At 50.2% G+C, this 22,977-nt stretch overlaps 1 protein-coding gene across 1 annotated transcript in view; it reads left to right on the top strand.

Annotated features, from left to right (window-relative positions):
- COL4A1 (collagen type IV alpha 1 chain) overlaps window positions 1–22,977 on the top strand; it is a 137,741-nt gene that overhangs the window by 88,453 nt on the left and 26,311 nt on the right. Inside the window, exons 11-28 of the mRNA XM_045772974.2 lie at window positions 1,075–1,110; window positions 1,624–1,665; window positions 2,908–2,994; window positions 3,476–3,502; window positions 3,653–3,703; window positions 4,411–4,455; window positions 4,539–4,592; window positions 6,304–6,345; window positions 7,773–7,857; window positions 8,226–8,261; window positions 10,445–10,609; window positions 11,929–12,024; window positions 13,250–13,333; window positions 13,875–13,945; window positions 17,499–17,690; window positions 18,253–18,421; window positions 21,405–21,497; window positions 21,587–21,691. Of these exons, the coding sequence (XP_045628930.1) occupies window positions 1,075–1,110; window positions 1,624–1,665; window positions 2,908–2,994; window positions 3,476–3,502; window positions 3,653–3,703; window positions 4,411–4,455; window positions 4,539–4,592; window positions 6,304–6,345; window positions 7,773–7,857; window positions 8,226–8,261; window positions 10,445–10,609; window positions 11,929–12,024; window positions 13,250–13,333; window positions 13,875–13,945; window positions 17,499–17,690; window positions 18,253–18,421; window positions 21,405–21,497; window positions 21,587–21,691 (1,480 nt within the window). The remainder of the gene's footprint in view (window positions 1–1,074; window positions 1,111–1,623; window positions 1,666–2,907; window positions 2,995–3,475; window positions 3,503–3,652; window positions 3,704–4,410; window positions 4,456–4,538; window positions 4,593–6,303; window positions 6,346–7,772; window positions 7,858–8,225; window positions 8,262–10,444; window positions 10,610–11,928; window positions 12,025–13,249; window positions 13,334–13,874; window positions 13,946–17,498; window positions 17,691–18,252; window positions 18,422–21,404; window positions 21,498–21,586; window positions 21,692–22,977) is intronic.

A 22,977-nucleotide genomic window follows, 5' to 3' on the forward strand; every position in this document is an offset into this window, starting at 1 on the left:
CCCACACAGATAACACATTCATTACTGGAGGCACTGGGCGGCTGCCAGCGATACTGTGGCCCAAGGAGGCCAAGTTCAGAGATGGACAAGGCCGGCTGTGCATGGAGATGGACATGTAGAAACAGTCCTCCCCAGAGGGCCTGGCTCTGTTGGGCTGTGGACGTAGACCAGTCAGCAGCGGGAAGCTGTGCTGTATTTGTGATAAGGACTGAGCACCAGAACATAACCCCCTCGGAGATTCCTCCCCACCCCCATCCCGGACGCTCCCCTCTCTCACTGGCCTCCTGCACAGCCAGTAATTCCCAGGAGGAGGAGGGCCCATCCGCTCCCTCTCGCACATTTTGAGAGCACAAGAGAGTTAATATTAACGAAACTTACCCGTTTGTCAAGTGCCCTGTTGACTGGCAAAGAATACTGTACCCAGACTGTGGCATCTCATGCTCGCCGGCCTGACGGTCCTTGAGAGATTTTCAGGCCTCCTTTCCTCTCCCTCCTTCCCTTCCTTCCTCTCAGATCCATCAGTTCTTCTGTCCTTTCTTGCAGATGTAATCTCTTTTATATTCTTATAAATAAATGGACTCATTTTTGTGAAAAATGAATGACTAGTTGGTTTTTTTTTTATTATTGAAAAACACTCTGAAATTTTGTTGCAAACACAGGAAGGTTTTTACTTCACTATAGCCTATGCACTTGAAGAAATCATTCAACATTTTTGATAAACAGTTATATCCGAAGTGGACGAACGCCATTTCCAAACTGGTAACTAGGGCTCTCAGAGAGTTTGGCTGCAAATCGCATTCAGCATCTGTGTCCCTGGCACGTTCTTGGATCAGTGGATTTCACAGGGCAGTGCCTAAGATTTTGAGGCGTTTCATCCTGTTAATTATTGTCCTGGACTAAATCCTAGTTACTTTCCAAATTTTATAGATCCAAAGCACGGGAATAAAATTTAAATATTTAACAAATATATTATAACATTAATCATGGGAACCTTAAGATAAGTCCAGTAAAAAGGAGCATGTAAAGCTTGCCAGGGTTGTGAACGATGTTCAATTAAACTGCTTTCTCTTACAGGGTCCTCCAGGCCCTCCTGGCCCTCCAGGCGAAAAGGTAAAGATATTTTTCATTTGACTTTCTTTGGCATTTGTATAAGACTACCATGAAATCACCATAACTTACTCTTTAAAGTCTCTTTAAACAGTTTTGGAAAATTATATATTTTTTTCTATCTCTGTTTAACATCTGTCCACCCACCTGTCCATCTATCCATGCATCTGTCTATCCATCTGTCATACATCCTCATCCATCTATCCCCATCCATCCATCCATCCATCCATCCATCCATCCATCCATCCATCCCCATTCATCATCCATCTATCCGTTCATCCCATCCATCCGTCCATCTATCCATCCATCCATCCCCATCCATTCATCTCATTAATAGACATTGAATGTAGTGTGATCACAACTTTGTTGAAAATTTTATTATGATTGTTGGAAGAAGCTCTTTCCTTAACTCTACCCTATTATTACATTTTATATGATATTTTATGTAATATTTATTAGATGATTTTGAGTAAAGTAGACAACTCTAATAATGAAAGCCTAATTTTTCATCAACAGGGGCAAATGGGCTTAAGTTTTCAAGGGCCGAAAGGCGACAAGGTGAGTACACACGGCTTTGGAGTATTTTCATGTTTAAAAACACAGTTCTAAGTATAATGGAATTTCAGCCTCTGGACCCCCTCTTGGACCCGTACAACCACAATTACCCTTTTCTGTATGTTCTTTGTTAGTGTTTTCCCTAAATTAGACAGCTAGAATTCACTGACATTTTCTACCTGCGATCTGACCAGCAGAGAATACAATGAGGCCATTAATTCTCTTTCTCTGTACATCGAGTACAATCAGAATGTTCTCAGGCAGTGATAAAGCCAGACCTAGACTTTATTATAAAAGAGTTAGTTGGCTGTTAGTAGCATAACTCTACTAAACCTGGCAAAAATGGAAGGCCGTCGTACCTACATGGAGAGGAAGTGAGCCACAGAGGCAGGGAGAGACAGACTGGAGCAGGGGAGAAGGGAGGCCAGCGGTGGTTCCCTGCTCCTCTGCTGATCTCCCCACTAGTTTCCCTGGATCAGACCAGTGAAACGGGCCCGAGCCCAGTGGGGATTCTGGGGATTGTGGCCGCCCCTGCCCCAGGGCCCACGTTCTCCATCGGTGTCCGCGCCGGTGGTGTAGAGACCTCCACCGGCAGGCGTCAGGTGCAGCGGAGGCCTGGGCAGGTCTGGACTGACTCTTGGCCTCTGTGTTCCACTCCCAATTTGGTCCAGTCTTTCCATAAACCTCACTGTAAGATGACCCTGCAAATTATGTCATTGAACTGTTTGGATCTCACTCATGGTGCTGTTGCTGGGATTCTGTACTTCCAGTTGCACCCGGCAGTTAGGACGTCTGAGCAAGAAAATTCTTAACGGTTCTCTTCCTTTTGGGGTACCTAAAGAGACCTCCTTTCTTCCCAGGCTCTATTGGGCAGTTTGTGCCCCTTTCCTCTGTCCAGATGTGATAGGACAGTGCATGTGTCCTGCTCTGGACACATAAACTGCATAAACATAGGCAAGGTCCACACGTGGATGCGTGTGGCCACACTAGAGCTGTGTCTAGTAGATGTGGAGTTCTGCTGTTCTTACTTGACGTAGTGGCTTTCCTGACTCTGAGGGGGGAAAGTCTCCTGGCTTCGTGTCCTTCCTGCTGAAACTCAACTTTCTCCTGAGACAGGGATAGATTAGAATAGAGTATAATTTACATTTTAAAGAAAATAGACGTTTTGCTTTTTCCTGCCTCTGCATTTTCTTCTTTGTATACTTATTTTTATGCCTAATTCATTCCCATTGTTTGGATCGACAGGGTGACCAAGGCGTCAGTGGGCCTCCCGGAGTGCCAGGACAAGCTCAAGTTCAAGAGAAAGGAGACTTTGCCACTAAAGGAGAGAAGGTATGAGATGGATTTTGTCCGATGAAGGCTGGCTTTCTAATTTTGGACAAATTGAAGGGATATAGAGAAACTGTTGCATTCACTAGTGATCTACAAAACGGGTTTATAGACTACCCATCCCACAAAATACAAGCATCTTGAAAGCAGAGGCAGCTGGAACTGGGTTGGAGCAGGGTTGACCCCCCCCAAGTGAGGGCTTCTTAGATGCACCAGGTTGGGGCAAGGCTGGGGCAGCGGCAGGGAGGCCGGTTGGGGGTGGGGGGTCACAGCTGCCACAGACCGAGCATAATTAACTGCCTGTCTTAGATCTACAACCTTGTCAGTGTTGAGATGTGAGTATTGGGGACCAAAGAGGATTTCCCTGTTAATATATCAGGAAAATGAATTTTTTTCCTTTTACATGGTCAGTGTAGTATATAAAAGTCAATATAGCCATTAGTACTGACGGCTCACTCTCTTGGTCTTTTAAAAAAAATTCTAGGGTCAAAAAGGTGAACCTGGATTTCAGGTAAGTACTAAATTCTTTTTTATCACTTCTTATGTGTACGTTCATAAAGTATTGGATTTAAGTTGCAAGCTTATTCATCTTCAATGTAATATTTACATAATTTAATGTTTTACTTAAATATCCTAATGAATCACTTTTTGTTCTTTCAAGGGAATGCCGGGGCTCGGAGAGAAAGGGGAGCCCGGAAAACCAGGGCCCCGAGTAAGTGCCTCCAAAGTCCTTTGGCTCCTTGCCATAAAATCACGTTCCTTCCTTTCCTGGAGCCCCACGTTTACAGAAACATGAGTGGAAGAGGCGGGTAGGGCTCGTCGGTTTTTCCCTGTCCTCCCCGAAGGGCTTTCCTGAAGCTCTTGCGAGCAGGAATGAGGAGGCCGCCTCTATCTGAAAGTCCTCCCGGGGAGGTTGGGGCTGGGGTCTGTCTGAAGAGCCCCCCTGCCTGCTGGCTCCTCACTGAGAGCCTGCATCCCATGCATAGAGCACGTGGTGCCCTTCTCTGCTGCTTCCTGAGCGGCCAAGAGCTGAGATGCTCTGATGGCTCCCACCCCGTGAAGTCTGGTGACAGGAGCCCCACCCGCTGGTTTCTGGCTCCCACCCTGCAGTGATTCGGGAAACCTCCCTTAAAACAAATCCTCTGCATGTCATCTGCCCGACCATTGCCATTCGGGAAACTTCTCTGCTGTTCATGGTGCGGCCAAATGGAACGCTTTTTAGGAGATTTGGAGCTCATCAGGCTCCGTTTACACGTTGGAAAGTCCTCTTCCGCTCTTCCGTTTTCGTAGTTGTTCTGTGTAGACTGCCTTTCTCATTCCTGTGGTATTGTCAGCCCACGCAGAGGTTCCCGGCCTGGGTGTGGGGAGTGTTTACTGTTGCTTTCATGAAATACTGATGTCTCCGTCTTTACTGTATAGGGAAAACCTGGAAAAGATGGCGAAAAAGGAGAGAAAGGGAGTCCGGTAAGTAGTTTTCTTTAATTTTTAAGAGCAAACTGTTGCCTTGGCTGTAGCTTACGAGGGGTGCTCTCCGTGTCCCACTGCAGGGCTTTCCAGGTGACGCGGGGTACCCGGGACTGCCAGGCCGCGAAGGTTTCAAGGTAAGCAGTGACTCTACGGAAGCCTTCCCTTCAGTCTGCTGTTCAGTTTCCTGAAGCACTGTGGACTCAAATAGTAAAAATTACTGATGTCCCTGTGAGCAACACATGACTGAATTGTGTGGTTTTATTTATGCGTGCCATTTTTAAAAAAGAGGCACATAAAATGTTCCGCTCACTCAAGTTTTTATGTCTCTTTTGTAGTAGATGACTTTTATTTGGTTACAAAACAATAACAAATGCAGATAGAGTGAAGAGAAGCTGGCTTGTCTAATTTTCCCGTTACCGACTCAGAACTGTCAGGATGCACAACTGTCCTGTGTGAGTGCGCACCCCTCTAAGACAGCGGGGATTGTGGGTGCGTCCTGCTTCCCCACGTAATGACATGGTGTGGATGCATTTGAGCGTCTGCACGCAGCCGCATGGGATGTCCTGTGTCCATGCCTCGTGCTGCGGGTGTGGGGCACACCCACGCGTTTACAAGTACAAATTTGTGTTCGTTTGTCCGATCATTTCCATGTCATGGATTCCTACGATGGGGTCAAAGTTTAGGATTTTTTTTTTTTTTTTTGAGATTTTCACCATATGCTGCCAAATTGTCCCTGGAAAAGACCATCATTCTGTCCGGGTGCCCTTTTTTGGAGCAACTGCTTGTTATCAAAGTTCACAAAATATTTGTCAACGTGATAGGCAGAAAAAACTCATTGGTACTTTTTCTCTTTTAATCATGAGGTAACATAAATCTTTGCTAACGTAAATAGCTTTGGAATAGCATCTCCAGCAGTGACTCATAAACCAGGGAGCGGACCTCAGAGCTTGTTCGTGAAGGCCAGGGACGAAGGGAAAGAGCCTTTACTGATACTGTAACTTCTTTGAGAAAGTCAAATCTCGTAGATTTTAAAAGGTAAATATGTTTAGGCTGTATGAGCTAAGATACTCTTTAAGTCCCATAGAAATTTCTAAAGTCTCATATTCAAATCAGAAAAATCAAAACATCTAATGCTGGTTTACTGCTAAGTTTATTGCTTTGGTTTAAAGGGTAAAAAGTGCATTCATGGAATTATGTGCAGATCTTAGGACTTTTAAAGGTATTGTTATGATGGCTTATATAAAACAGACATACCAGGATTAATGCCTTTGGGTTTTTCTTCCACTACGAATGAAATTAAGCCTCAAAGTGATTAGACTTTATCCACCCAATGTTTTCAGGTAGTGCTGGATTTTAAGGGGAAAGACAAAACCATAAATATCCTTTTATTATGATTTCCAGTGCAGGTTTAGACAACCTAACATAAAAACCTCTAGTAAAATGATTTCTTTAAGAAAATATATTTAGAAATCAAAAGCTTTCATTCCATTTATTTTCATTTTATTGAAAATCTACCAGATACTAATTCAACTTAGGAATGATTCTGTTCGCATTGCCCAAGGGAGCGTGCAAACACAGCAAACATCGTGAGCTGCTTTGTCATGTGAACAATTAGACTCCCCGTTACAATTTGCAGAAATCTTTCTTTCCGTGCGTCATGCTTACACAAAGCAGGGGGACGTGCATTCATTTTTGGTGTAATAGGTAGTGAGGGCTACTTAGGAGAGGAGAATAATTTTAGTGTAAGTGGTCACAATCTTTATTTTTCCAGGATAAAAAGTTGAGCCATGCCTCCTACAAGACAATCTGTCTAAGCAAAAAATACAAGTATTTCTTCTTTTGTAGGGAGACAAAGGTGAAGCAGGTCCTCCAGGCCCACCTGGAATTGTGAGTAAAAGTGCTGTTTGGTAGTCTGTCCGGGGCTGGGGCCACGTGCCCCACGGCATCCCGAGAATGACGTTTGTGTATGAAGAGGATGCATGTTATTTAAAATCATAAATTTATGTTCTGTATTGTGTGGCGTTTGGTACTTACTTTTTATTATATTTCGATAATTTCTGCATTTCCTTGGCCAGTGACAATGAAAAGATTTGCCCATGGATAACGATAGGAGCAAAACATTTTGAAACTTTTTTTTTTCAAGTGGTCCATTAAGGAAAATGTTAAAAGAAACTGATCACCCCTAATCTGACTCTCCCTAGCAAAACAGTTTTTATGTCTGCAAATAGCATTTTACTTCTTGCCCCGTGCATATGTTTACATGTGGGCAATCAGTGTCTGCAGTGGGTTTTTTTTTTTTTTTTTCCTTTTAAAACCTGAACCTTCTTCATGTTTGCAAGTTATTTTGGAGCGACCCTTTCAGTGTCCTGTCAGAGAGGGGTGCTGGCTCTGGTTGGCCCATTTTGTCCTGAGTCTCCTTCGGCACAGTGAAAATGTTACCCGTGTTTCGCCGGCTGCGGTGCCAGCGTGGCTGCTGACGGTGTGGGCTTGGTGGTTCGCGACTGCGCTGTGTGTGCGCAGCAGTGAATGGTTTCTTCTTGGGGTGCACTTCCAGGACTGGGATGACTGCGGTGAAGCCCAGGCCCTCCTTCCCTGCAGACTCAGGACCCCCTTTCCGTATCTGTGATCTCACAGCCACGGTCGAGCGGCCTGTTTTAACGTAACCGCATCAGCAGATTTTAGTGACATCTGTTAATGTAATTGCTACAAAGGAACTATATTTTAAGGGCAATCTGCAATATTTGATTTTGCCATTTTCCTTAAATTTCTGTGATTGAGAGTTGTGCTGACCTAATTCACCCCTTTGTAGTGTGTTTTTGGCCTGTATCCTTATGTCCTTGAGGAAGTCCCCACTTTGGACCATTTAAAAAAAAAAACAAACCCAACACAACAGAAAACCTCTTCCGGTGAAAAATTTGCACGTTCCTGTTACTTATTGCCTGGGGAAGTGTGAGGGTGTTGTGATGGTCCTCCTTAAAGTAGACTGTTCATTTTATGACTCGTGTGGACAGTTAGAAGTTCTAAACCCAAACCTCAGAGTTAGTACTTTTCTCACTTTACTTCATGGGTAAAGCTGCTGGGAGGCCAGTCATGAAAGGAGGAGGCAGGACCGCCAGCAGAGGGCTCTGTGTGTGTGTGTGGGGGGGGGGGGGGGGTGTCTGTTTTCCGAGTTCTCACGACCCGCCCCCCCCCCACTACTATTTCTTTACTCTCGCCTTGCTTGAGATGATTTGGAGATATGTTAGTCTCTTCATCTGCTGTAATGTACAGCCCAGCCGCTCCCCTGCACCACCATGATCTCTTCTATAATTCAGGCGATCGGCCCAGGACCCTCTGGAGAAAAAGGAGAGCGGGGGTACCCGGGCACCCCAGGGTTGAGAGGAGAGCCAGGCCCCAAAGGTACATTCCGTTTTCCCTCCTTCTCCCTCCCCACTCCTCCCTCCCTCCCCACTCCTCCCTCCCTCCCCACTCCTCCTCCCTCCTTCCTTCTGTCCTCTTATCCTTCACCTTCCTTCCGTTTTCAACCTGCACTCTCATGGTTTGGTAACACCGACAGGCCTGGCAGGACCGTGTGGTGACTAAGGCCTGTCTCAGACTCAGGTCTGTCTTCTGTCTTGGCACTGGGGCTCCTGGAGCCTGACTCCATAGAGCTCTGTAGGGCCGGGGTGCTACATTTCCACCTGTGCCCTTCCCTCACCCTGCTGACCAGGGCCTCATGGGGACAGACACACAGGCTCGGTTTGTCTGACTCTCCCCTCTCTTTTAAGGTTTCCCAGGATTACAAGGCCAGCCAGGCCCTCCAGGTAAGCACCCTTGGTGGGTTGTGTTGGAATAGTCCTACAGCATCTATGTGGCTCGTAGGAATAGTCCTACAGCATCTATGTGGCTTGCATCCTGAGTGCTCTTGGTGGGTTGTGTTGGAATAGTCCTACAGCATCTATGTGGCTCGTAGGAATAGTCCTACAGCATCTATGTGGCTCGTAGGAATAGTCCTACAGCATCTATGTGGCTCGTAGGAATAGTCCTACAGCATCTGTGTGGCTCGCATCCTGAGTGTCACGTACATTAGCTTTCCTCAAGAAACGGCTGCCAGTTCTGTCGCATGTTTTTCTAGTAATGACAGCAAGGTGTGTTCACAGCTGTCGTTGTTTACTTTGGAAGTCACAGGTGGCCATGGGGTTGTGTGTGTTCCTGGGGGTTCTCATTTGTCTCCTCTAGTCCTACCTTCTCTCTCTGGCTCAGACCTGCCCCCCAGCCTCCTTGCCCCCCGCCCAAGGAAGCAGGTCCCCAGTGTCCTGCAGGCCCCTCACTGTCAGTACCCACACTCCTTGTCTCCAGGGAGCCTTTGTTTCTCCCTTGGAACCAGACTCAGCCGAAACCCGATAACTGATCTTATCGCCTCTGATCTCGCTTCTCCGTGGGAGTGCATGTGGCTCGCTTGTACTTAGTGTGTGATTATGTCATGCCTGCTGCTTAGCGGTGGGATTCCTGTGTGTGCACATGTGCAAATGTCTGTGTGCACACACCTTTGTGCGTGTGCGCAAACGTCTGTGTGTCTGTACACGTGCTCCCCCGTCCCTGGAGCGGATCAGAAAGGCTATGAGGGAAACCCGCACGTGCCCTAGAATCCACACCACAGTTGAGTGCCCACAATCCTTATGTTCTTGCTTTTGTATGTTTTTTATTTATTTTTGTGTTTTATTCTTTTTATTATTTCCCTTTCCCTTTCCGACAGCTCTTCAGCTGTAATTTCTCCCAGAGCTCTTTCCTTTTTGCTGGAACACACTAACCCCGAGCCGGTCCCGCGTTGAGGACGTGCTCCAGCTGCGGCGCGGGCACCTCGCTGCCTGCCTTCCTGCTAAAGCTTGTGGCTCTCGCTTTAAAATCACCCTTCTCTGTTTTCGTCCACTTTCTTCTCTGCGGTCATGAAAATGCTGACCTTCCAGCCATCCTGGTGGACACATCACTCCATGTCTCCCCTCGGCGTCTGCGGCGTTGACTTCTAACGTCTTTTATCTGCCAGATCGCCCCTTCACTTTCAGTGTTTACCAGTGTCTGTGAACTGCTCTGGCCTTACCTTATCTGCTCTCCTGGCTCAAAGCCCGGCTGCCGGCCCAGCAAGCGCCGTGCTCTGGGAGCCGTGGGGTCCCCTCCTGGGGCCGAGCTGGATACTTCTTTCCCTCCCCTTGCGGGGTCTTCAGCCCAAGCCCAGGGGCCGCCTTCAGTCCGTGCTGACCAGTGTGTGTGAGGGTTACTGGCGTAGCACTTCTTCACCCGTGCCTGCAGCTCAGACTCTGGGATCCGTCGTCTTCCTGGCTGCTCCCTTGTCCTCTGTGCTCTGCTCTTTGTTCACGGCTGCAGACACGGTCCTGCTGCTGGTGGCCGGGGCCTGGAGCAGAGGCGGCTCCCCAGGGGCAGCCCGAGGCTGGTGCTCCTGCCGGCATTAGTGGGCGCTCTTCTCCACACCCGCCTGGCATGGGGGCCCTGCCGTCTTATCCCCCAATTCGGCCTTCCGTGTTCAGACCTAACTTCACGCTCCTCCCAGAACATCTTCTTTGTCCTTAAGTTTACTTCTTGGCTGTTCCATTATGATTGCCAGCCCAGTTGCCGTCCCCTGGACCTCATGTCCACTTTTCTTTGGTTGGTGACATTTTTATTCCCTATTCTCTAAGTGGAAATGAAATCGACCCTCAGTGGCCTTTTCATTCATGCAGTGGGAATACTATTTGCACCAAAAGAAATGCACAGATTTCTGGGGTAGTGAGTCCCTTTTCCTTAATGTTAACTCGTAGGAGGCGTTTGACTGCCAACATTTATAGGGTAAGAAGCCTGACAGTTCAGTTTGTTTTTACTTCTGTAGAGCTGTTCCCCTTCCAGGGACGGTCACTAGTCATTTTACCTTGAACAGAGTTAAGAAAGTTAGTCTGCGCTGTGGACATTGACCTTGCACTGTGGTTATGTTCATGAGATTTTGTTCTGGTTTCAGGCTTTCCAGTACCAGGGCAGGCTGGTGCTCCTGGCTTCCCTGGTGAAAGAGGCGAGAAAGGTGACCAAGGGTTTCCAGGCACATCTTTGCCAGGACCAAGTGGAAGGGATGGGCTCCCTGGCCCCCCTGGGCCTCCTGGGCCCCCTGGACAGCCGGGCCACACAAGTAAGTGCTCTCGGGGACCATGGCACGTGGTGTCTCGCGTAGAACAGGTGTCGGGCCAGAGCTAACGGGATATGGGGAGGGTGCTCAGAGTTTGAGTGATACAGAAGACTGGGTGTCTGAGGATTGGTGAGTCATTCATATCCCACTGAGGTATCTTTGCAAAATTAGTCATGCTGCAGAAAGCAATAGTAAAAATAAAACAGTAAAGCTGGTTAAAGGAATAAAAGCCATGTTAAGCAGGTCTGAGTCTCCTGGCATTAAATGGAAAAGACAAGGCAGTTGAGTCCTGTGGTTCTTCCAGAAAACAGAACACATTCTTGCTCCTCTAAGACACACACACACACACACACACACACACACAGAAGGAAGGGACTGCAGAGGATAGTCTGTGTGGTGACCGTTGCGAGGATGGGTCTCACGTCTGTTCTGAGCACAGAACATTAAACTCTTGATTCAGTTATGGGGGTCCTGTGACTCTAAAGTGATAGCAGGGCAAAATGTAAGACAATTTCAGACAAGCTCATTCCAGTGGGAATATGTTCAGGTTTTCAAGGCAGGTCCTGCTGTGTCACTAGCAGCGTGTGGCCCGTGAGCGCCTGAAACCCTAGTCTTCTGTGGGGCTGATGGAAGGGGGTCCATGCGCGGCAAGTCCCAGACAGTTTATCTGCTAGAATTCAGACACATCGTTAAGAAAGGGAGTTCTCATGGGGGGGACAGTGGATTCTAGGTTTGAAGCTTCGCTGGGAAGGGCTCAGCATGAATTTTCTTTTTTCTTTTTTTAAAGATTTTTTATTTATTCATTTGAGAGAGAGTGAGTGTGTGCACGAGCAAGGGGGAGGGGTGGAGGGAGAGGGAGAAGCAGACTCTCCTCGGAGCAGTGAGCCCGATGCGGGGCTTGATCCCAGGACACTGAGATCACGACCTGAGCTGAAGGCAGACACCCAACCGACTGAGCCACGCAGGGGTCCCCGACCTAGTTTTTTCGTGTGTAAAATAAGGACGATGGTGTGTGCTTCACGAGGTAGGAAGGGAGTGAGATACGGGACAGGACTGCTGAGCTGAAACGTGCCTTAGGGTCGTCAAATAGATGTTTTGTCAGTGACAGCTTGTGGTGGCGAGTGGCCGCGTGGGTGCTGTGTGAGTCTTGTTTTCAAGTTAATATTCTAGGACTGTTTTGAAGCAAGCTAAAGCTGGGTTTCTAGCACTTAAAAATAGCCTAAAAGCGTTTTGGTCTTACAGTAGACGTTGAATAAGCAAGGATGCAAATCCTAGCTTTGGGTGGTGGGAATGGTCCTGTAACTTTTAAAAATCCATTTCAGATGGAATTGTGGAATGCCAGCCTGGACCGCCAGGGGATCAGGGTCCCCCCGGAATCCCGGGGCAGCCAGGGCTGACGGGAGAGGTTGGAGAAAAAGGTAAGAGATGCATCATTTTAAAAAATGATGACTGTGCTTGGGAATGGGATATTTTTCTGCATGTGGGTGGGTGTGAGTGCGTCCTTCCTGTATCTGGAACTCTTGGCCAAGTCCGTTCCTAGGGTGTGGCTCCTTACATGAACTCTGCCAGGTGTCCTGTCGTTGGGCTTCCGGGGGGGGGGGGAAAGAGAGAGCGTATGCCACCTGGGAGGCAACATGGGGCCGTAGCGTGGCCCTGACACGTTATTGCTCTTTACTGTCTACACGGCCAGCAGATTAAACCCTCAGACTGATATTTTAGTGTGAGCTTTCATCTCAGAGTTTGAGCGGGCCCTTCTCAAAGAGCGAAGGTCTTTCGAGCCGAGTCACAGATGTGTGCCTGGAACACTCTCCACCCGTCCAAGCCCTGTTCTCACAGTCGGTGTGAGCAGATGAGCTCCCTGGGACTGGCCCCCTCCCGCCTCACTCTCAGCATTATCGTTACTGATCTCCCACATTTGCTGTAACCCCAGCCCAGGACACATGGTCCTCTCTTCACTGTCATGCCCATAGTGGGTTCTCACAGCGGCTGCAGTCCTGTCTGAGCGTGTCCTACCCCTTGGACAGTCCAACATTGATGTGTCTCTTAATAGAGAGTAGAGTGACCAGGAGGCTGCCCCCAAAACCCACCCTGTTGTGCACCATGGCTGGCTTTGGATTGCAAAGAATTCTTCCTCTTCCAAAGTCTACAACACAAATGCTGCATGAAAACAGGTGCAGCTAACACCTTAGAATTTTAGATTTCGGAGGCCCCAGTGGGCGTGATCTCAGAAGTCATCCAGAAGTGCCGGTGAGCCTCCGTGTCAGTGACACTCTCTAGTTACCAGCTGCTTAGTCCTTCCTGAGCTGGGCTGTCCCATGTTATGACACGGGGTCAGCAGCTCCTCTGTGTGGAGACCTCCGTCTTCCTGCTGTGGCCCTGCCAGCCCGCCCAGCCTGTGGTCGGCGGTGCGTCTCCCCACGAGTGAATGCTGTGGGGCCCAGCACTCATCTGGCTGCCAGCCGACTTGGACTGTCCCCATCCCAAGGGTGGGCTCCTGTTCTGCCATGCCCGCACTTCAGGGACTCGGGCTGTCGGCAGGGGTCCCGCGTCTGTTCCCGGCACTGGGCTCTGCCAGAGTGCCACACGGGAGCAGAGCCCGGGCCTGTTCACATGTGCGTGTGCACCCCTGTGTTCCCTTTGTAGGTCAGAAAGGCGAGAGCTGCCTCATCTGTGACACATCGGGACTGCGTGGGCCTCCAGGGCCGCAGGGCCCCCCAGGAGAAATAGGTAAGAGCCTGACATGAACGGGACCAGGCCGGAATTTGCTTCCATGGGTTGGAGACTTCACAGTGAAACACATCTCGTGCCACGAGAGACCTCAGTTTCTCCATTCAAATCAAAGCCTAATAATGAGCATTTTAAATCAGACTTCAGGATCTGTCCACTTGGTGGAAAATCATCAAGCTGACCTAAGATTTGGCGCCGTAACAATTTCCCAGTAGAAGGTCAACAACATACGGTTCCCTCAGCTCCACAAGCTTCGTTCCCTCAACCGGAGTAGAGCTGTTTCTGGTGGCAGCGGTCCCTGGGCGCGGGGTCGGGGGGCTCTTGTCACTGGCTGCTTCAGTGGTGCTTGTCCGGATTTGGGGTCACTGCTTCCCTTCTGGAGCCCACTGTGAGCATTTCTGGTATTACTCTGTGGAGAGTCCTCAGACCCCGTCCACTTGTGTAAAGATCTCTGTGCTCTCGAATCTCGAAAACGAAAGGTTTGGGGTTTTGAGGACATGTCTCGGCAGTAACATGCTGCATCTCCCTTGTCTTCTGAAAGGTTTCCCAGGACAGCCAGGGGCCAAGGGCGACAGAGGCTTACCTGGCAGAGATGGTCTGGAAGGATTGCCTGTAAGTAAACCTGTCTGCGTTTGCGTGCTTACTAGAAGTTGCCTCCAAGCCAACTAACAAGGTGTATATTGTTGCGTTTGCAAACACAGCTTCTGCTGTGTGATCTGGGCACTGGTCAAGTGTGGCTCTGTCGCACAGTTACAGTTACTCCCCGTGTCCTTTGCCCGAGGACGAGCAGGGCTGTTGAGTCTGGAATCCGCGTCTCACCTGCCTCTCTCCTCACCTGGTCGGAATTCAGCAACCACGTACCTGTGTCCAGGTGCAGCCGGATGCTGTGTTTCACCTTCCCACAGGGTCTCGGGGGCTCTTGAACCAGGTGGTGCCACTAGGAGCCACCTGTAAGCAGCTCCGCGGTCGAGTCACACCCGACACTTAGAAGCATGGTAGTAAGTTCAGCGCCAGCGTCCCTGTGGAGAGACGAGGAACGCTGTCCGGCCTGCTGCCGTCGAGGAATCTGACATTTGTTTATTCTTCTCTCACAGAGACGTATTTTGAAAATTCCTGTCAACCAATATCTATTGTGAAGGTGCTTCTCTGAATTTATAAATGAAATCGTCTCAGATTGACGTGACACCTTTCAGTTAAATGAAAATCAGCTCCCTAACTTTCCCAGTTTGTTTAAAAAAGAAGCCATTGACTAGAAGAGAATAGTTATAATCCCAGACATTGAAGGGCGTTTTATTGCACATAATCAGCTCTGTGTCTAAAGCACGTAAACCTTGGGGCCTGGTTCTCGCATTTTCTCTGTTCTTCTCAGCTCTGTAAGCGTCAGCCACTTTCCACACTCTCTTTCATTGCTGCTTTCCCTTTTGCTTTCCCTTTTTCTTCTGTCCCAGAATGAAAGTCAAATCTTTAGCATTTTATTCCTTTTTGATGTAGCTCTTTAACATTTGCAATGTTTGAAAATATTGCTGGCAGCTTCTGTAAAAGCGGGTCAGGGCAGAAGTGAGTTGAAATGGCACTGATGCAGCTGGGATTGAGCAATCGCTTCCTCCTTTGAAGTGAGATCTCGGGATTCTGCTTCCAGAACTTCCCTGGTGCCTGGGGAGCTCAGTTACAAGTCGCAATTGTTTAAAATATTTCCAAATAAATGAGAAGTTCACATAACTGGGAAGCCCTGACTCTGGTGAGGATCAAAGCAGAAGTGCTTTGAAGAAGTAGCGGAGGGTGCCTTTAACCTCTGGACATGGTCTTTATCTACTTGGCCTTCCTGGAAACTTCCTGCCTCGGCTCTGCCTGAAACCCCATCCAGACACCAGCCCCCCAGCCCCAAATCTAATAAAAATGGGACAAGAGGAAGGAGGGAGAAGGACAGTTGAAGACAAGTCCTGATGAAGAAGAAAATAAAGCCAGTGCACAGCAGCACTTCTAACCCCTGCCTTCCCCATCAGGAGCTCCTTTCTCTGCAGGGCCAAGTTTCTAAAAACCGTTTTCTGGGTAAATAATTTAATTGAGCAGGTAGTAATTTTTCTTATATTTGAGGCTGTCCCGTAGCTCCACGGTTTAACTGGCTCCCAGGTGGGGCCTCTCATTTGGAATGAGGCTGGGGCTGCAAGAGGTGCCCGTGAACCCGCGGAGCGTCCTGGAAAGTAGATGATGATGAAAAGAGACGAAATGCTCGGATTTCCTGTTTGATTTGGATCGCGTTTCTGTGACATGTCCTTTTGAAGGCCAAGGGTTGGATTTTGGGAAAGAGGGACAGGCACAAGAGGCTGGCTCCACACGGGGACCTGAGCGGGTTTCGGGGCCATCGGGACGGTCAGTTGAAAGGAGCTGTGACACCCCGCGGTGGCCGCGCTTTTTAGAAGCAGACCGTGTAGTCGTTGGATCTCCTCCAATTTACGGCTCCAAGGCGAAGTGTTCAAGGCAGCGTTTGATTCCTCCTCATTTATGTCAAGAGATGCGGATCCAAAGACCTTTGAGTCGCTTAAGATTAAGACGTTCTGTGGCAGAGAAGCCACAGGAGGTGTCCGTCAAGTTGTCCCCTTTCAAAAAAAGGATCTAGATTTCTTCCTTGAATGATAGGTGGCAAGGTCACCATTAGCAAGATAAAAAATGATATTTCCTCACTGTATGCGCACAGTCCTAGAAAACTGTATTTCTAGGTTATGAGTAATCACCGTAAAGTAACCCTGATCCTTCCAGGTTGAGAAAAATATACATTGGTTGTCATTTCTTACATTGGGGTTTATTTGTTATGGGTGAATATTGCCAGTTCAACTTCTGCTTCCCGCAGAAGTACCTGCCTAGCTGCAGATGTTCGGGGCACAAAGTTAGAAAGCCTTAGGCCTGCCCTCAATACTCCCGAAGATCCGTGGAGAGAAAGATGTGCAAGGAGAAGAGTTTCTGTAAGGAGGACCGTTCGCTCCACCGTGGAAACCCAGCACATGCGTCAGGGAGGGCTTCACGGAGGAGTCACAGTTGAGCTGGGATTTAAGGATGCGTGGGAGCTAATGATACCTCGAGAGAGAAAGCTACAGAATACCATACCACCTTTGAACTTTTCCATGACCGCCCGCCAAGGTTCTTGGAGGGTCCGCTCCCTCACCTGCTAGAAGGTGCTTCTGGCATTTTGCCGGCACAGCGGGGCTCTGCGTCAGGAGTGGTGTGCCAAAGGCCGTGATGCACGGTGGCGCATGATTCATAAATGGTGCCCACTCTAAAATCTGCAGATTGTGTGAATTTTGGTCTGTCCCTTGTCTGCCAGCTCCTTCCTGTCTGTGTTACACACCCACACAGAAGTGTGTGGACACATGTGGCTCGCACACATCAAGAGTGGCTTCAGAAGGAGTGTGTGAGAAGGAATTCAAATTAAGTGAGTTGTCCAAGAGTCTGAATCCTGCCAAGTCAGCAGGGAGGCTGAGAGATTTCTTTCTCAGGCCTAAGGGAACAAGTACTTGAGACAAGTATCTGAAAACCTTGTGAACCCCAATTCTGAGAGGCTGGAGGAGAGACCATCTGTGGGTGTGGGCGTTCCTTGAAGATTTAACTTTCCAGGAACTGGAAAATGTGCTAGGGTGTGTCTCCTGGGAAAGTCCGATCTTTTTTGCTGACTGCTCAAAACAGCGGTGATGGAGCTGGCCAGCGCTTGCTCCCCAGACTCTCACTGTTGCCATCCTGCCCTCAGACGCTTCACCTGTCTGCACCTGGAACCCCTTTCCCTAGTGTCTGGGCCCCAGAGGTGACACACTCAGCAGCTTCCAGCACTTGCTAGAATGTTCTTGTGAACATTAGCAGTTGTAAGGGACAAGCAGGTTCTCTGACAACTGTCCTACAGGCTGGGAGCCTGGTACCACACTCTCATTCCCCCCATCATAGCCTGGCCTGTTTGTAATACCTCGGGAAGACTTTTTTTCAGGTGTTTTTAGGAGAAACACAAGAAGTGAGAGGACAGATCATGGCTTTGTCACAGACTTATTGGCTTGCTTCTAGGAAATAAACAAGATTGAACATACTGCAGTTATTCAAGGAGGTGGCTTCTTAATATTGTTGGATGTGTAATGATCATGCTGGCTCATTTTGTGGACTGATGTCTTCCACTTTGTGCTTGTAGGGCCCGCAAGGCTCACCAGGGCTGATGGGCCAGCCAGGAGCCAAGGGAGAGCCTGGTGAGATTTACTTCGACGCACGGCTCAAAGGAGACAAAGGAGACCCAGGCTTTCCAGGACAGCCCGGGATGCCAGGCAGAGCAGGGTCTCCTGGGAGAGATGGCCATCCGGGTCTGCCCGGCCCCAAAGGCTCCCCGGTATGTCTATTTTCAGACTTGGAACACACACTTTATAAGTGGATCTGCGAAAAATGAAGAAACGAATGATTTGAATCGTAGCTACGTATTTTCATTTGGGTGGTGATTATTACACATGATGTTCAGTGGTCCTTGGGGAGACTTAAATCTGCAAACGTAGGTGTCGATGCTGTTGACGGGAACAATAGGACAGCGCACCGATGTCTTCTGACGCATTTCGGGGCATCCAGAAGGCGTCTGTGTGTTGGACGTTTGGATGGCAGATGGGAGGTGAAGTTTGGAGTTGGTGGCCTGCAAGTTATCCTTGAAAAGATGGTTCCAGATACAAATACTTCCCTCTTTGAAGTGCGTCCTGTGTGGAGGGCGGGTGCCTGCCTGGCTTAGACAGGAATGCTGGCATCATCTATTAACCTCCAGTTGACCTTTGTGGAGGGTCGAAGTCAGTAAGTGGCATGAGCCAGTTAAACTCTGGTACTTATTTACTACAGATGGCGGAAGAATGTGAGATGAGCACGTGTTGGTTTGTCTGCTGATAACGTTTCTTTTTCTCTTTGCATGTCAGGGTTCAGTAGGATTGAAAGGAGAGCGTGGACCCCCCGGGGGAGTCGGATTCCCCGGCAGTCGCGGTGACATCGGCCCTCCTGGGCCTCCAGGGTTTGGCCCTATTGGCCCCGTTGGTGACAAAGGACAAGCGGGTTTTCCAGGGACCCCTGGATCCCCAGGCCAGCCAGGTGAGGCCTGAGGACCTCGGGTGCACAGGGCACTGGGCTCCGTGACGTAGGGCAGGAGTCTGGTGTCCGTTCTTCCAGGAGGTGGCCTGGCCGGGGCCCTACTGTGGCAATACTGTACCTTGTGGACTCGTGTCAGAAGGGCCAGATTCACGTGTAGAATCTGGCTGCAAAGCACCTGAATCGATAGGTTCTTTTTCTTCTGATAAGGATACAGTGCCTTCCAGTTCCAGCTGGCCTTTCCTGTGGAAGGGATGCCTACGCGAGCCTGTTTTTTTCTCTTTACCTATTTTCTGTGTCTCCCTGGGGGACAGTCCATGTGGGCTTCTGTATGTTCCAAGCCAGGTAGTCTCACCTCTCCATGGACGGGCAGGGGCCTGTGGGCTGATTCCGGGTGGTCTCTGCCTCGCCTTGCTGTTCAGGGCTGTGCTGGCTTTGGTCATTTGTGCCGCATGTCTCCCTTGGGTCCGTGTGCCGCGTGCTGCACCGAGTGGAGAGGCGGCAGCGGCCAGACAGGCGTGGCCAGCCCTCCCTGTGCGCACCGTCTGGCCTTTGGCAGAGCACGTGGAGTGAGGTGCGCACAAGGCTTTCCCATGGACATGCTCACCGCAACCTCCCCCCCCCCCGCACCCTGCATGTTATTGGGGACAGAAGTGGTCAAGGGGTGTCCCCCAGCCTGGCAAGCGGCAGGCTCGCGGGAGGGGTCGTGGAATACGCTTCAGGCTAGAAACAGAGCACTCCGGTCATTTCCTAGAACCCCCCTGGGGCTGTGAGAGCAGAGGCCAGGAAAGGCGTGGGCACGGAGGAGGAGGGAAGGAAGAGTGCAGGACCAAGAAATGTCCTAGAAGTTGTGAAAATGAACGGAAGGCCTTTGGATGATTACCGTTGTGTGATTGGTGAAGCTTGGACCACGTAGTGACTAGCTGTGTGACCACAGCAGCCGACGAGGACTGTGGAGGAAGAATTAGATGACAGGTGCCCCCCCATATTTGGGGGACACATTCCAGGACTCCCGTGGAAGCCTGAAGCCAGGACAGTACCGAACTGCACATACGCTAATTTTCTCCCGTGCATACAGACCTGGGACAAAGTTTAGTATGTAAATTAGGCCCAGGAAGCGATTACCGGGAACGACCAGGATGTAATAGAACGCTCATAACCACACAGTGCAATGAAGATTGTGTGGATGTGTGTCTCTCGCAACATACCTTCTCGTCCTGTGTGCACCCCCCTTCTTGTGACGAGGGGATGTGACAGAATGCCCATGTGGTGAGGCGACGCGAGGAGAATGACGTGGGCACATACGCAGCGTCAGGTTTTCATAGACGTTCTGAGCTGCGCCACGGTTGACCGCGGGGAAGAGACAAAGTGGAGCGTTGATAAGTGGGGACAACTGCATGGCTTTCATGCTCACCGATCCGTCGATTCTGTCCCAAGCCATATGTCCAGCCCGAGTTGTATCAGTTCCTATCCTACCGGGAACTATGACTTTCTTATTACATCACAGTGTCAAATTCATAAGCTCTCCAACACAGGGCACGTTAGCCTGTCTTTGTTGGAAGTGCAAGCATAGCGCCCTGATGTAGTTCTTACTGCCTTTCTCACTGGTTGTGTGGCCAGTGATTACCTAGCACCCAATTATGACTGCCTCGATGATTGTTCTTGGTGTAGCAAGGATCCCAGAAATGTCTCTTTTGTGACTCCTTCGGGGCAGAGAAATACTGGGTTTGACCTAGGAAGACCGCCCTACCCCCCATCTTGGAAAAGGGACCTCTGATCTCTTCCCCCATAGCTCCTGACTCCAAAATCAGCATCTCGAGTGTTCTTTGAATCTGAAAACTTGCAGAGCTGTAAAAAGGAATCAGGCACTTCTTGGCCAGGAGCTACCATCAGAAAGACCAACTGGGGCACACACAGATGCATCTGAGCAGAAGGGAAGGAAGAAGGTTCCTGAAGGAGGTGTTGACAGTGCTGTTGGTCAGCTGTCTGCATTCTGTATACTTGCTTGGCCATCCAGACCCAGGCAGCTTTTGGATTAGAAACGCAGGCTGCTTTGATCTGCCAGAGCCGTGTTTACTCTGGTGACATTAAAGCCTTGTTCCCAGGGAGGAACTGATAGCAAGTATGTGTTGGGGTGAGTCGGTTGGCATTTCTCAGAGTCTACAGTGAAAGAATGTGTTGGCTGTTCCTGGGAGGCCCCCTATGTCCTGCATTCATATAGGGTGTGTGAAGAGTCCCTGCACACGTCCTGGAGGTGACGCTTTGGTCTTGTGCTAGCAGCTAAATCCTGACCCCCGGTGGATGTCCCAGGCACGAGCGCCCGCGGCCGGGCTGCACCTCCTGCCCGGGCTGCTCCAGACCCGCTGCATGTGTTTGGATTGTGCTGAGTCACCCACTTAGCACGTCCTGAAGATAATTTAGCACCAGATGAACATAATTTAGGTCTGCCTCAAAGCAGTGTAGAATTGGTATTGTCTGATACACTGAGGGAGAACACTAAATGGTTTGACTTTTCCAGACAGGCTAATTAAGAAATTACTCAGGGTCATCTCACCTCTTGTTGTTACAGATTTTCTAGTTTTTTGTGACTCTTATTTTAGACTCTTAGGGAATTCATGTGTCAAACATCTAGGTCCTTTTGGCCATAAACTTTGGGGAAAAGAGGAAGAACTCTCTGTGAAAGATTCTAGAAAAGTAGAAGCAGAAAGTGGAGGCATGCAGGTGGGCTGCTCTGTAGGTAGACAGTGTGCTGGGGTCAGGATGCGGGCTCACTCGCTGTGTCCTTGCTTGGGATGGGATGTGGGCTCCGTCACTGTGTCCTTGCTCGGGACGGGATGCGGGCTCCCTTGCCACGTCTTCGTTCAGGATGGGGTGCGTGCTCATGACGGGATGCTGGCTCCCTCGGGATGGGACGCGGACTCCGTCACTGTGTCCTTGCTTGGGTTGGGATGCGGGCTCTTACACAGTGTCTTTGCTCTTCCCCTAGGTCCCAAGGGTGAAGCAGGAAAAGCCGTGCCCCTACCTGGTCCCCCTGGAACACAAGGACTTCCGGGATCCCCAGGTTTCCCGGGGCCACAAGGTACTTTGAGTGCGCTCGTTTGCCCCAAGATAACAATCAGAATAGTTGCAGGTTTTTCTCACCCTGACTGTTGGTCTTGCTCACAACAGGTGACCGAGGTTTTCCTGGAACCCCAGGAAGGCCGGGCCTGCCAGGAGAGAAGGGCACTGTTGGCCAGCCCGGAATCGGATTTCCAGGGCCCCCTGGCCCCAAAGGTAAGCCTGCAGGACAAGCCGGCACCCGAGTGGGGCCATTGCTCTGCCCACAGCCCACTCAGGCCCCCGCTGTCACCTCCGTTCCCTGGCTGGTTGTCACTGAGGGCCGTGGCCGTTCTGTTCCTTCTCATAAATCATAGCAGGGAGGAGGCTATGCATGTAAACACACTATTTGAGTTAGTGACTAGTCCTTCAGGGGAGCTTGCGGAAGCCTGGAGGACAGTGAATGCCGTCGCCAATGCGGTGGGAGTCAGCCGGGAGGGGTTGCGACGTCAGGACCCGGCAGCCGCCCGGGAAGCTAGCAGAAGCCACATTTCAGGGCTCTCTCCTCATCAGTGCAGGAGACACACAGAGCAGCCAGGACCTGTGCCAGGCTGGGTGTGGATTAGAGGGAAGGGAGCTGGGGAATATGAGGGAGGGGGCTTCTCTCTCAGGGGGTGAAGTCTCTGGCCCCTGCACTGCAGAGCCTGGACCTGTGCAAGGTGCTGACATGTTAAAGCCAGAACTTCTTTCTGGAAAGAGTAAGGCGATCAGGAGGACAGTTTCACTGTCTGTTGCTCTCGTGGGTCTGTCCTTCCTGCGGGTGGGTCCTGACGTAGACTTGCCATCGTAGACCTCCGTCCAGGACTGAGCCCACGCTGTGCACAAAAGGGGCTTCTCTTTCCTGCTTGGGCCTGCATCCTGGCCCCAGTTTTACTGGCCGTGTGTGCAAAACCTAGTGGAAAGAGCTCTCCAGGCTCCCAGCTTCTTTTCCAGAGGCTGAGCCTGTGTCGCCCCTGTTGGCAGAGTTATAGGCCTGCACACCCCTCCGGGCACTGCGTCACACCCGCACACGCACGTGGCCACGTCCGTCCGGCTTACAGGGCAGAAGGCCCTCGGCGACCCTCCCGGTTCACAGGGACGGTGCTTAGGCTTTCTGCCTCTTCCTGAGCCCTACCCCCTCCCCTGCGAGTGCCGTCTCGCCATCCTGAGAGGTAGAAGTTAGCTGCTAAGGTCTGCTCATCGGGGACTGGCTGCCCACTCACACAAAGCTTGGCGATGCGGACGCGGGTGGGTGGTCAGGTCCACTCTCTGACGAGACCCCTCAGTACCGCAGCCCCCAGCACGTGTGATGGGGTTTATACCTCTGCACACTTACAAATTACTGTGCATCATGGACCCCTGCATCCCACGGGGGACCTTCGTGCACGGTAGAGCCACGGGTGTCCGTTAGCCCATCGGGCCCTCTAGGATTGGGACCCAGACGGTCTCTAAATGCCCCACGCACCCCCAGTGAGGTGCAGCCG

Source organism: Ursus americanus, chromosome 10, assembly GCF_024610735.1.
Source record: "Ursus americanus isolate L20-20 chromosome 10, mUrsAme1.1.p, whole genome shotgun sequence".
In the NCBI taxonomy this organism is placed as follows: Eukaryota; Metazoa; Chordata; class Mammalia; order Carnivora; family Ursidae; genus Ursus; species Ursus americanus.